We start from the raw sequence: 12,583 nt of genomic DNA, 5'->3' as shown, positions 1-12,583 counted from the left end.
ATGAGGTAGCTGATGAGTCTTATGTGATCCCGACTGAAGCTCCAAGTTATGTGAATGATTTCTTTTTTGTTGCCTTAAGCATTTTTCTTTAACTTGGGAGCTCTGGGATTTGGTTATGATATTCCTGGAAATTTTCATTTTGGGATCTCTTTTAGGTGGTGATCAGTGGGTTCTTTCAGTTTTTATTTTACCCTCTGGTTCTAGTATTTCAAAGCAGTTTTCTTTGATAATTTCTTGAAACATGTCTAGGTTCTTTCTTTCATCATGGCTTTCAGGTAATCCAATAATTCTTAAATTATCTTTCTTTGATTAATACTTTCCCAGTTTTTTCCAATGAGATATTTCATATTTTCTTCTATTTCCTCATTCTTCTAATTTTATTTCTTTTTTTTTTTTTAAAGCAATCAGGGTTAAGTAACTTGCTCAAGGTTACACGGCCAGTTATTTCTGGATGTGGTGCTGAGTATCTGAGCCCGGATTTGATCCAGGTCATCCCGACACTGGAGCCGCTGCTCTTACTTGCTGAGCCACCTGGCCGCCCCTAAGCAATTGGGGTTAAGTAACTTGCTCAAGGTTACACAGCCAGGTGTTTCTGGGTGGGTGCTAAGTGTTTGAGCCTGGGATTCGATCTCCAGGTCATCTCAACACTGGAGCCGGTGCTCTTACTCTCTGTGCTACCTGACCGTCCCCCCAATTTTATTTCTTAAAGTCTTGTAGTCATTAACTTCCACTTGCCCAATTATAATTTTTAAGGAATTATTTTCTTCAGTGAAGTTTTATCCCTCTTTTTCTATTTGGTCAATTTTGGTTTTTTTGAAGTGTTTTTCGTGTGTCTGTGTGTCTGTGTGTATCTGTGTGTGTGCGCCTCTCTTACCAAGTTGTTAATTGTCTTTTCATAATTTTCTTCCTTTCATTTCTTTATCTAATTTTTCCTCTATCACTCTTATTTGATTTTGAAAAAAAATTTTTAATTCTTCCAGAAATTCTTCTTGGGTCTGGATCCAATTCTACATTTTTCCTTTGAGGCATTGCTTGTTTTTACTTTATTGTGTTCTGAGTTTGTATCTTGTATGTTACCAATGTATTTTTTAATGGTAAAGTTCTTTTTTTTATTGTTTGTTCATTTTTCTACCCTATGTCTTGACTGGATCATTATGTCAATGTGGGTCTCTGTTCCCAGCATGGAGGAGCATGGAGGAAGGGAAGGATTGGGGAGAGAGGTCTGTCTCAAGTTTCAGGCTTTTTGGCACTCATTTTCAGAACTAGTTTTGAGGGTTTGGAAATTTTCAGGGCTTCCAAGGTGGTGTGATCTGGGGAAAAGTGAGGTAGGTCACTGCTCTTTTGGTTGGCACTCTGGTCTTTACCCAAGAAGGGCCGCAGATTCCTTGGGATTGCACATACATGTGTATTTTGGCTCAATTTATATTTATTTACATCCAAAAGCTCCCATGAAAAAAAACATTTCTTTTAAAACAGAAATGACACCTTGATATAAGCAATTCATTTAGGGATATTTGGGTATATGTGTATGTGTGTGCCTGCATGCAAGCACACACGCACACCAAGACTTTTGACATACCTAATATAAACATATTTTCTCCTAGACCTGTGATTTCAATGGTGGAACTTACAGAGTTCCTATTGTTCTGCAACTTAAGAGTTTTAGAGAGCTGGGGTACTAAGACATGAAGTGACTATCTCTGGGTCACAAAGCCAGTAAGTGTCAAAAGTGCAACTCTTATCCACTATCTCATGCTGTTTATCTCAACATGTAGGTGGAGGTCTATGTACCCTACCCTGATGACAACATGTGGTATGGTAACTACAAGATCCCCAAATGCTTCTGGCACAATAGGTATCCATAATATGGCAATAAGAATAGAAGTTAACTGAGGTGAACTGATTTAGATTCACTGATGTGTCATCTGGAACCCTGTGGTCATGTCCACAACAATTATTTCCATGGACACCATATACATAAGCATCTCTTTAGCTTCCTTTTCCTTCAGCATGTTCATGTTCAAAAGTGGAAAGAAGTAACTGAGCTATAATTATGTTGCTCTGAAACATTTCAACAATCTATAACTGGAGCAAGGAGGTGGGATAAACATAAATCTTGAGGACTTAGCCTCCAGAGACACTGTCTTCTTCTACTCACATCCATCAGATGATAAATACTTAACCTTAATAAGACACCTAATGAAGCACAATGACATGCAATACATCTCTCTCACAATAGGAGACAGGCCTAATTTAGCCTTCTGCTTCAGGTACAAGCCACTTAGCCCTGGGGGTTCTTGCTTTCAACTGCGATGTTCCTGGAGATCAAATCGAGTTCCTGGTGTACATTATCCTTAACCTAGGAGCCAAATTATTTATTCAGCAGTATTTAGGAAGCACAGGCATATATGCCTAGCAATTTGGTGTAGAGAATAAGTTAAAGATTGTGAGAAAACACATCACAATCTGCATTTTCCCTGGAACACCCTTCCCATGCCATGTATGCTCTCCAATTCCAAGTCTCAGATAAATGCTATGAAACTCTCCACAGTCAAAAGCAATCCTTTCCTCCTCTGATTTTCTATATTTCTTTGAATATTTCTTATTGTGCTATCACAGTCTATTTTTTATAATTATTTATTTTAATTTCTCATGCCAGACAATAATCTTTAATACAATAGAGTTTAATTTTTGTTATTTTCCATAGCAACTCATATATAGTGGATGCTCCATAAACAATTAATGACAGTAGAAATTAAGACATTCCACAAGGAAACCTTGAATTGGATGTTATGGTTCCTACTAATTCAAACCTTTGAAAGGTGGTTTTAAAAATGGTGCAAACTAATGCTATTGTGCTCTAACAAATGATGAAAAAGATAGTTTAAGAGAAATCTGGGAAGACTTGTATAACCTAATGCAGAGTGAAGTACGCAGAACCAGGAGTACAATTCATAAAATAACAACATTGCAAAAATGAAATGAAAGACTTAAATCTGATCAATGAGATTAAATTAAATAATTAAGTTGCAGAGAGATGATGGAATAAATATGCAGAATGAGATACATTTTGGAAATAACTAATTATGGGAATTCATTTTTTAACAAGGTATATTTATTATAAAGTTTTTGTTTTTCTTTTTTTTTCATGGAGAGGACATGAGGGAGAAAAATACTTGATAAATTAAAAAAAATTTAATTTCCAAATGGTTCAAACTCATACAATGAGGGGAAAGAAATTACTGGTAAATTCTGACTCTTAACAAGCTACACAATACAGCTACTTATAACATGAAGTTTCTTTATAATAAGTCCTTCTGTTTGGTTTAAAACATTTTACTACATAAAATCAACCACTATTTCACTCATGAACACTATTTCTGCTACTAATTAGTTTTCCTACATGTAGTTCTAATCAATTAAGCTCAATTCTCTACTATTATTCTCAGATAATATTTTTAAGGACGATATTGATGTGGTAGCATCCATTCATTCATGCAATGAATATTAATTGATCACTTACTATGTGCAAGGAACTATGCCTAAGAAGGATAGCACTAGATTTGAAGTCAGAAAAAAACTGGATTTGAATCTACCTTTCTCACAAGTAGTACAAGTAAGTCACTTCACATCTGTGAATGTCAGTTTCCTCATCTATTCAATTGGAGTAATATTATCAATGTAGTATCAACCTTACAGGACTGTGATAAGGATCAAATATATGTAAAGTGCTATGTAAATGTCAGATATAATCATGATAATGATAATTAAGATGCTATCCTTTAATACAGGAGTACACAGAACAATTAAGTAAATGGAGCAACCCCAAGAATCAATTTCTGTTTGTTAATGGACATTATTATTATTAAGCCATACTTTTTTATGGGGGGGAGGGCAAATCATAGGACAAATGTGTCAATATCTCTTGATCTCTGGATATTTTCTCTAGCTGTCCCCCAGGTCTGGAATGCTTTCCCTCCTCACTTCCCTGGCTTCTTTCAAGTCTCAACTAAAATCCTATCTTCTATAGGAAGCTTTTCCTGATCCTTCTTAACTCTTGTGCTTTCACTCTTCTGATTCTTTTCATTTCATCTTGTATACAGCTTGTTTGTATATAGTTGTCTGGATATTGTCTCTTCTATTCAATTATAAGCTTTTTGAAAGCAGGGACTGTCTTTTACACCTTTCTCTGTATCCCCAATACTCACCATATAGTTTGACAAATACTAAGAGCTTAATAAATACTAATTGATTGCCTGACTGAATCAACAGGCATTTATTATGCATGAACTATGTCAGGCACTGGTGATACAAAAAAAAAAATGAAACAGTCCCTAGGAGTTTACATGCTATCAGAAAAGAAAATATTTACAAATATAATTTATATAGAATACATACAAAATAAATGAGATAATACTAAAAGGAAAAACACTAGCAGCTGGGGGACTCAATAAAAGTTTCATGCACACCCAAACACTGTGCCTGTGAAGTGGACAAATGTGAGCAATGTTGTTGGGGTAGCAACAACATGATGTAGGCAACTGATTGAATATCTGGGGCTAGGGAGAATAAGGAGCTGAGATATGAACACCAAAGTAAAAACTACCAGCTAGGATAAACATAGCCTATACTGTATCAAAGACAACTATACAATTTTATTCTCCATAAGAGTTTTAGTATATAAGGAGCTTACTTTCTGTTTTCCTGCTGTTAACCAGTTTATGTTCAAGTTCTTCCAACACAATAAAATCAGTTCGGAAGTCATTTTTTTTGTTGTAGAGATGACCATTTTTATCTTTTTCTATATTAGCAACTCTTAAGGGAAAGAAACACATTGTGAGAAGTTTAATTTGAAAACATTTTAAATTTAGTTCAATTTTGAAGATACACCTGTTATCACCCTTAGAGTTATTTGTATTGATTCTTTCTAGTACTTAGTAAACAACATTGCTGAATTTAATAGAAAGGCTGTATGTGTACATATATATATATATATGTATGTATGTATAGAATTTAAATTATAAAAAAATTTAAATTCAATAAAATGCATGTTTATGAAGTTAAAATTCTTCACATTTACCTATTACAGACAATGGGAGGGAGGCACAAATTCAAATAACTTGTTCAGTCTCTCATTCCTGACCTCTTCCATCTTTTTTGCCTCCCACATTGGCTTTAGTGAGATATTCAGAAAAGGCTGGCTGTTTGTTTTTTTAAATACACATATCAATCATTTGACTGGTAGATTTTTTAATGTGACTATAGCTGTTTTCAACATAATGATTTATTTTATGAATAGGTATCTTGATTAGGGACTAGTAGAACATCAACAAGGTATTTGTCAAGTCAGGCAACATTATATTGTGTTTCTGTTTATTACTTTGCTCTCAAGTATAGTTTTAAAAAAAGAATAGTTTTTTTCCAATATTTCTGTGCTGGGTTAAGAAATCCTAATTAACACAGGAAATCATTAAACTAAACCTTTAATTGCAAAGTGTCATTTACTAATTTGCTAAATTTACCATGTGCTAGCCATTATACCATTAAAACAGTCAGAACCCAACAATCTAACTATATTTGTGTGAGTGTATTTTGATGATTAAGGAAAAGAAAATGATTTCCAAATTCTCATTTCTTGTAAAGAATGTGTTATTTCCTAAACAAGTTCTATCTAGAGAATTGCAATACACATACAATATACATATGTATATGTGGGTATACAAACACATACACATATATAATGCAATTTTAAATAAATATGTTTAATAAAACCCCTATAAAAATTGAAAAAGGTTTTATTACAAAAGTATTTCGGAGCTAGTGCTCGGTCTTCTTTTTTTTTTTCAATATCTTCTTGGGGCAGCCAGGTGGTGCAGTGAATAAAGTACTGGCCCTGGAGTCAGGAGGACATGAGTTCAAATCTGCCCTCAGACACTTGACACTTACTAGCTGTGGGACCTTGGGCAAGTCACTTAGCCCCAATTGCCTTGTCTTCCCCCCTCCAAAAAAAAATCTCCTCACATGTATACAGCGCTCAGTCAACGACTATCAGTGACTACTTATCAGAAAGACTATATAAGCATTAACAAACAAGAAATCATTACTGATTATAGAGTTAGAACATGTAAATCACAGATCTAGAACTAAAGACACAGCAGAAGCCATTTAGTGCAAACTCCTTTTTTTCATACATAAGGAAACCAATGCCCAGAGGGACATGTCCAAAGTCAGATTTTAATTCAGCTCCTCTGACTCCAAAGTATACTTCTTTTCCCCTGTATCTTGCTGCCTCTCACTTCTATCTATATTACATGAAGTAGAATATTTTTATATTTTCATCTTCTATCTTGCCCTACAAGAAAGTGGGGGGGGGAACAGGGGAGGACATAAGAGAGAACAGATTTGGGGAAGGGGTATTCAGTACGCTTGCTATCTTGGGGTGGGCAGTAGGGGGAGAGATGGGGAGAAAATTTGTAACTCAAAATCTTGTGGAAATGAATGGTGAAAACTAAAAAATAAATGAATTAATTACATTTTCATCTTTTCTACATTTGACCCATATACCCTTGCTTACTTCCCTTTTTTTTAAACAAAACAAAACCAGAGATTATAGGAAAGTGAGTAAAAGAAAAAATCTTCTTAAAGAAAATATAATCAGTTTGTTCCATTTAACAAAAAGTATACCATTATGATTCATTAACTTTATGTGGATTTTTTGTGACCTAACTCCTAAAAGAGCTCAATTGTCTTAAGTTTGGAAGTAACAAAGTTAATTTCTAATCATTTCCTTAAACTTACTGATTTTTTAATTTTTCTGCTGTACGTATGAATTCGGTTTTCTTGGCCTGGTCAGCTTTCTGCTTCCAGTTATGTAACTGAAAAGGTCGAACTCCATCTTGAGTACCTGAATAGCTGTCATTCTTCAAACACACACATACACACAAATTATTGTACACTTCTAAAAATGTCAATTCATCTAAATTCATCAATTATGACTTCCAAGAATTATTTTAAGATAAATTAACAGTTCAATAAACCCATGAATACCAACTATTTAAGAGTAACAATTTCCTATTTGACAAAAACTTCAGAGAAAACTAGAAAGCTGTCTAGTAGAAATTAGGTTTAGACCAACATCTCCATAGTATACAGCAATAAGTTCTAAAGGGATTCAGGACCGAATATAAAAGGCCACATGCCATATCATAAACGAATTAGAAAAGAAGGAATGGCAACTTTTACAACTTTACAACTATAGAGAATTCCTAACTAAACATGTGATAAAAGTGATCATGACAGATAAAATGTACAATTTTTATTACATAAAATTGAAAAGCTTTCTAAAATCACTGGAGTTAAAAGGGAAAAATATTTGCAGTAAATCTTTCAGATATATATTAATATCAAAATACGTCAGGAATTGATATAAATATATAAGAGCCATTCTGCAATTTGTAAACAAAGGACAGAAACAGGCAGTTTTCTCTTTTTTTAAAAAAATGCTTAGATTAAAAAAAATACATAATTTATTTTTACTATTCATTTTTAAACAATTTTGGATTCCAAATTCTCTCTCTCCCCTTCATCCTTTCCCCCCTCATTGAGAAGGTAAGCAATATGATATCGTTTATATGTGTGAAATTTTACAAAACCTCTTTCCATATGAGCCACGTTACCAAAAAAAAAAATCAAGAAAAATAAAGTGAAAAAGTTATACTTCAATTTGCACTTAAGAGTTCATCAGTTCTCTCTCTATGTGAACACCATTTTTTATCATTAGTCTTTTGAAATTATCTTAGACCACTGTATTGATCAGAACAGCTAAGTCTTTCAGATGATCATCATACAATATTGCTGTTAATGTGTATAATGTTCTCTTGATTCTACTCACTTCATTCTGTATCCATTTATATAAATTTTCCCAGGTTTTTCTGAATCCCTCCTACTCCTCATTTCTTGTAACACAACAGTATTTCCATTCTAATCATATACTATAACTTTTCAGCCATTCCCCAATGACAGGCATCCCCTCAACTTCCAATTATTTTGCCACTACACAAAAGAGCTGCTATAACTATTTTTGTACAAATAAGTCCTTTTCCCTTTCCTTTGATCTTTTTGAGATACAGACTTAGTAGTGGTATACCACCCAATAGTGGTCAAAGGGTATAGCCTTAAGGGAGTAATTCCAAATCATCCTTCAGAAGGTTGGACCCATTCACAACTCCACCAACCATTCATTAGTGTCTCTATTTTTACACCTCCCCTTCAGTATTTGTCATTTTCCTTTTCTGTCATGTTAGCCAATGTGAGAGGTGTGAGGTGGTACTTGTTTTGCATTGTTTTGATTTGTGCTGCTCTAATCTAATGTGATTTAGAGCATTTTATCATATACCTATAGATAGCTTTGATTTCTTCTGAAATCAGAAGAAATGCCATTTATCAACACCATATGAAAAAATGCTCCAAATCACTGAAAGAAATGCACATAAAAATACTTTAAGATTATACCTCGGGGGCAGATTCAAGATGGCAGAGTAGAAGCAGGACCTCCCCTTGGCTCCAGCTTCCACATTCCCCAATCCATGTAAAAAAGGGACTCTAAACAAACTTTGGAGCTGCAGAACCCACAAAATGACACAGAGAAGCTAACCTCCCACTGAGAACAGCCTGGCAGGCCGGCAGGAATCGGCCAGTGCAGTGCTCTGGGAGCCGAGTCCAGCCCCACTCTGAGGCGTTAGCCCCAGGGCGGGCCTGAGCAGCCACTGGCTGGAGGGACTCCAGATCATCAGCAGCTGTGGTCGTTTCCAGTTTTATCAACACATAGATGCAAAGGACAAAGTGAGAGGTCAGTGCAGTCTGGACTCTGGGACCCATTAAATGGGAGTGCATCAGCTTTTGCCCCTGGGGAGAGAAGCCACTGAGATGCTGGCACAGCCAGCCAGCTCCACTTGGCAGCTTCAGCTCCTGGTCTGCAGAGTATAGGGGGACCAAGCAACCAGTCTGAGGGGTAATTGCTCTTCCTTTAACCTGCTTGTAACTGGATTGCAGTCTAGGGTGGAGGTTCTGGGTGTGGAGGCCTCAGAGAGGGCACCCATCTAATACCTCCGGCACCTGAGAAAACCCCAGTGTTTGGGACAAAAGCTCCCCTGTCTGGTAGCAGAGTCCTACTGTAGCAAAAAGCCCAGGGGTCAAGTGACTGAGGGGCAACATGACCAGGCAAAGGAAACAAAGCAGACAGAAGATTCCAACATTAGACTCCTGTTTTGGGGACAAAAAGGAGCAAAGCATGGAACAGGAGGAAGACAGTGAAATCAGAACTCCTGCACCAAAAGCTTCAAAGGAAAATGCGAGCTGGTTACAGGCCATAGAGGACCTTAAGAAGCAGATAAGAGAAGTGGAAGAAAAATTGGGAAGAGAAATGAGAACAATGCAAGAAAATTACGAAATGACAGTCAACAGCCTGACTGAGGAAAATCAAACCTTAAAAAATAGACTAACTCAAATGGCAAAAGAGGCTCAAAAAGGCAATGAGGAGAAGAACGCCTTAAAAAGCTGAATTTGCCAGATGGAAAAAGAATCTCAAAAGCTCACTGAGGAGAATCATTCCTTCAGAATTACACTGCAGCAGATGGAAGCTAATGACTTTATGAGAAATCAAGATGATGTTAAACAGATCCAAACAAATGAAAGAATAGAAGACAATGTGAAATATCTCATGGGAAAAAACACCGACCTGGAAAATAGATCCAGGAGAGATAATTTAAAAATTATTCGACTGCCTGAAAGCCATGATCAAAGTAAGAACCTAGAAATCATTCTCCAGGAAGTTCTCAAAGAAAACTGTCCTGATGTTTTAGAACCAGAGGGCAAAATAGAGGTTGAAAGAATCCTTCAATCACCTCCTGAAAAAGATCCCAAAAAGAAAACTCCTAGAAATATTATAGCCAGGTTCTGAAATTCCCAGATCAAGGAGAGAATATTACAAGCAGCCAGGAAGAAACAATTTGAATATTGTGGAAGCACAATCAGGATAACCCAGGACCTCGCAGCTTCTACACTGAGGGATCGAAGGGCTTGGAATATGATATTCCGGAGGTCAAAGGAGCTGGGATTAAAACCAAGAGTCACCTACCCAGCAAAACTGAGTATCATGTTTCAGGGGAAATTATGGTCCTTCAGTGGAATAGACGACTTTCAAGCATTCTTGCTGAAAAAACCAGAGTCGAATAGAAAATTTGACATTCAGATACAAGAAGCAAGAGAAGCATGAGAAGGTAAACAGGGAAAAGAAATCATAAGGAACTTATCAAAGTTGAACTATTAACATTCCTACATGGGAAAAACAATAATTGTAACTTATGAAACTTTTCTCAGTAATTGAAGGGAACAGAAATATGTATGTCTATATATGAGGGTATATGGGCATAGGAATACATATGTGAATGTGTGTATATATGTTTACAGGTATACATAGAGGGCACAGGACTAATTTAACAGAAGGGATAATACTTAAAAGGTGAAATTCAGAGGTGAAAGAGGAATATAATGAGAGGAGATGCAATGAGGATCCAACTGTTTATATGTATTATAAAAGCCATAAATGACAGGTCACAACAGATCTGTAGCTAGAAGAAATCTCAGTCCAACCCTATCATCCTATAGATGAAGCAAATGAGTCATGCCCTTATAATTCAGGCAGCATTTATATTCCAGTAACTGCAGAGAATTGAACAGGGGTTTTTGACTAGTTAGGTGTAATACAATTCACAAAATAAACCTGAAAAGTACATAAAATAAATTTTTTAAAAATTTTAATCATATGTTAAATACATGAACAAATCCTGTAAATAGTGACATTCTTTACTTTCCTCTAGACTTTCAGGTGTTTTAAAGTATATCCACGTATATTTGCAAGATGGCAAATATGCCTAAAAGTAGAGTTATTTGCATAATCTGGGCAAAGTTAAAAGAAATACCTATCTTTTTCAGAGGCTGACACAGGGTATTAAACTTTTTTTTTTTAATGGAATGTGATGGAAGAAAGAAAAGCACTGGATGAATTTGTCAGGTATCCCTACTAAGGATGGAATGGGAACCTAGGTGGTAAAGATGAAAGAGTGCCGGCCCTGGGGTCAGGAAGACCTGAGTTCAAATTCGTTCTCAGATACTAGCTGTGTGACCCTGAGCAAGTCACCTAACCCTATCTGACTCAATTTCCTCATCAATTGTCTGGAGAAGGAAATGACAAACCACTCCAGTATCTTTGCCAAGAAAACCCCAGACGGGATCTGAAAGAGTCCAGCGCAACTGAAAAAAGACTGAAGAACAAAAGGATGAAAACATCCCCAATACTCAAAAGCGCTCAGTCACTAGACCCAGGGAGGTCTCATTCCGTAACAGGGGAGCTTACTTTCCTTCACCTGGGCAGTGCTCCAGTAGTAAATATCCATTAATCTATCGGTACAGTGCCTCCTGCAATTCTTCCATGAGGGATCAGGGACCTATCTCTCTGCAAGAGGTGCTGGCAAATGCTTGGTCACATTTAAACCAAAGTGCCTTTTTAAACCTCCCACCTTCCCCAAATGACAACCTGTGCCTTCGGAGCAATCTCCCTAAAAGTAGACAAATAAAAAGCCTGCAAAAAGAAACCACCTACTCAAGGATAAAATGCACCGCCCTGCCGCCAACCCCACAGCCCCACCAGGCGCCCGGGCCGAAGCGCCCCTCCCCCCCGGTCCCCGCCCCCGCCCCAGGTCCGCCCGGGACCCGGATCAGGCCTAGCGACCGCCCCCCCAACCCAACCCCGCCACAGGCCCAGCAACGCCAGGAGGCCGAGCGCGGACGGAACTGGCACCGCGGATTTCACCTGAGATACTCCCGCTGTTGGAAGGGCTGTGGTCATGGTCCGAGATCCGGCTTCTGCAGTAGCCGCTACCACTACGGTAGTCAAGGCGGCCATCTTTCAACAAGCTTTCTGGTGAGGATGGAGAGTGAATATGAGGCGGGGGCGGGGCCGTCGGGGGCGGGGCCGTCGGGGGGCGGGGCCGGAGACTGGCCAGCTCTAACTTTCCATGTGCAGCTTTCTCCCTGGAAGACAGAGATCTTCCTGGAGTTCAGATGTGCAGGTTTAGCAGACTGTGCAGGATTACTGCTATCTCAAACGGATTTCACTGGGAGGAGGGTGGAGTTCTTTGTTCACCTGGTTACTATATGTTTATTCTCTGTTTTTTATTTTTCAAATTCTTACCAAGGGACACAAGGATGAAAATGACGTGATCATTGCCTTCAAGGACCTTAATTCTAGTGGGGACAGGAGGAGATGTGGAAAAAAGCAGAAGCATACAAATACTGTATAAATTAGCAAAGATAAGGGTAAAGAAGAGATACTTAGAAAGGAAAATTTGAAGAGAGAACATTTTTAGTTGGAGTGTAATTGGATCTTATAGTATCATTCTTAACTCTTCATTCTTATCTCCCAAATCTACAAATCTTGTAGTTTTGACCTCCACGACTTCTCTTGAATCTGATACCTTCCCTTTAATCACATATCCATCACCTAAGTTACAGGCCTTCATCACCT

The 12,583-nt window shown here is 37.4% G+C and overlaps 1 protein-coding gene across 3 annotated transcripts in view; it reads right to left on the bottom strand.

Annotated features, from left to right (window-relative positions):
* Positions 1 to 12,015, bottom strand: part of CCDC112 (coiled-coil domain containing 112) — a 35,207-nt gene extending 23,192 nt beyond the window's left edge. Inside the window, exons 1-3 of one of the 3 annotated variants that reach the window (XM_069088179.1) lie at positions 11,870 to 12,015; positions 6,799 to 6,920; positions 4,694 to 4,815 (exon numbers count right to left, since the gene is read on the bottom strand). In XM_069088179.1, the coding sequence (XP_068944280.1) occupies positions 4,694 to 4,815; positions 6,799 to 6,920; positions 11,870 to 11,962 (337 nt within the window). In that variant the 5' untranslated portion in view covers positions 11,963 to 12,015. Of the gene's footprint in view, positions 1 to 4,693; positions 4,816 to 6,798; positions 6,923 to 11,869 lie in introns of those variants that run through there. The other 2 variants (XM_069088180.1, XM_069088181.1) reach the window with 2 other exon arrangements.
* Positions 12,016 to 12,583: the final 568 nt, after the last annotated feature.

The sequence above is a fragment of the Petaurus breviceps genome, unplaced genomic scaffold, assembly GCF_028583685.1.
Source record: "Petaurus breviceps papuanus isolate PSGF00001 unplaced genomic scaffold, PetGlider_PUasm1.0 184, whole genome shotgun sequence".
Lineage (NCBI taxonomy): Eukaryota > Metazoa > Chordata > Mammalia > Diprotodontia > Petauridae > Petaurus > Petaurus breviceps.
This window is presented reverse-complemented; position numbering and strand designations above follow the sequence as displayed.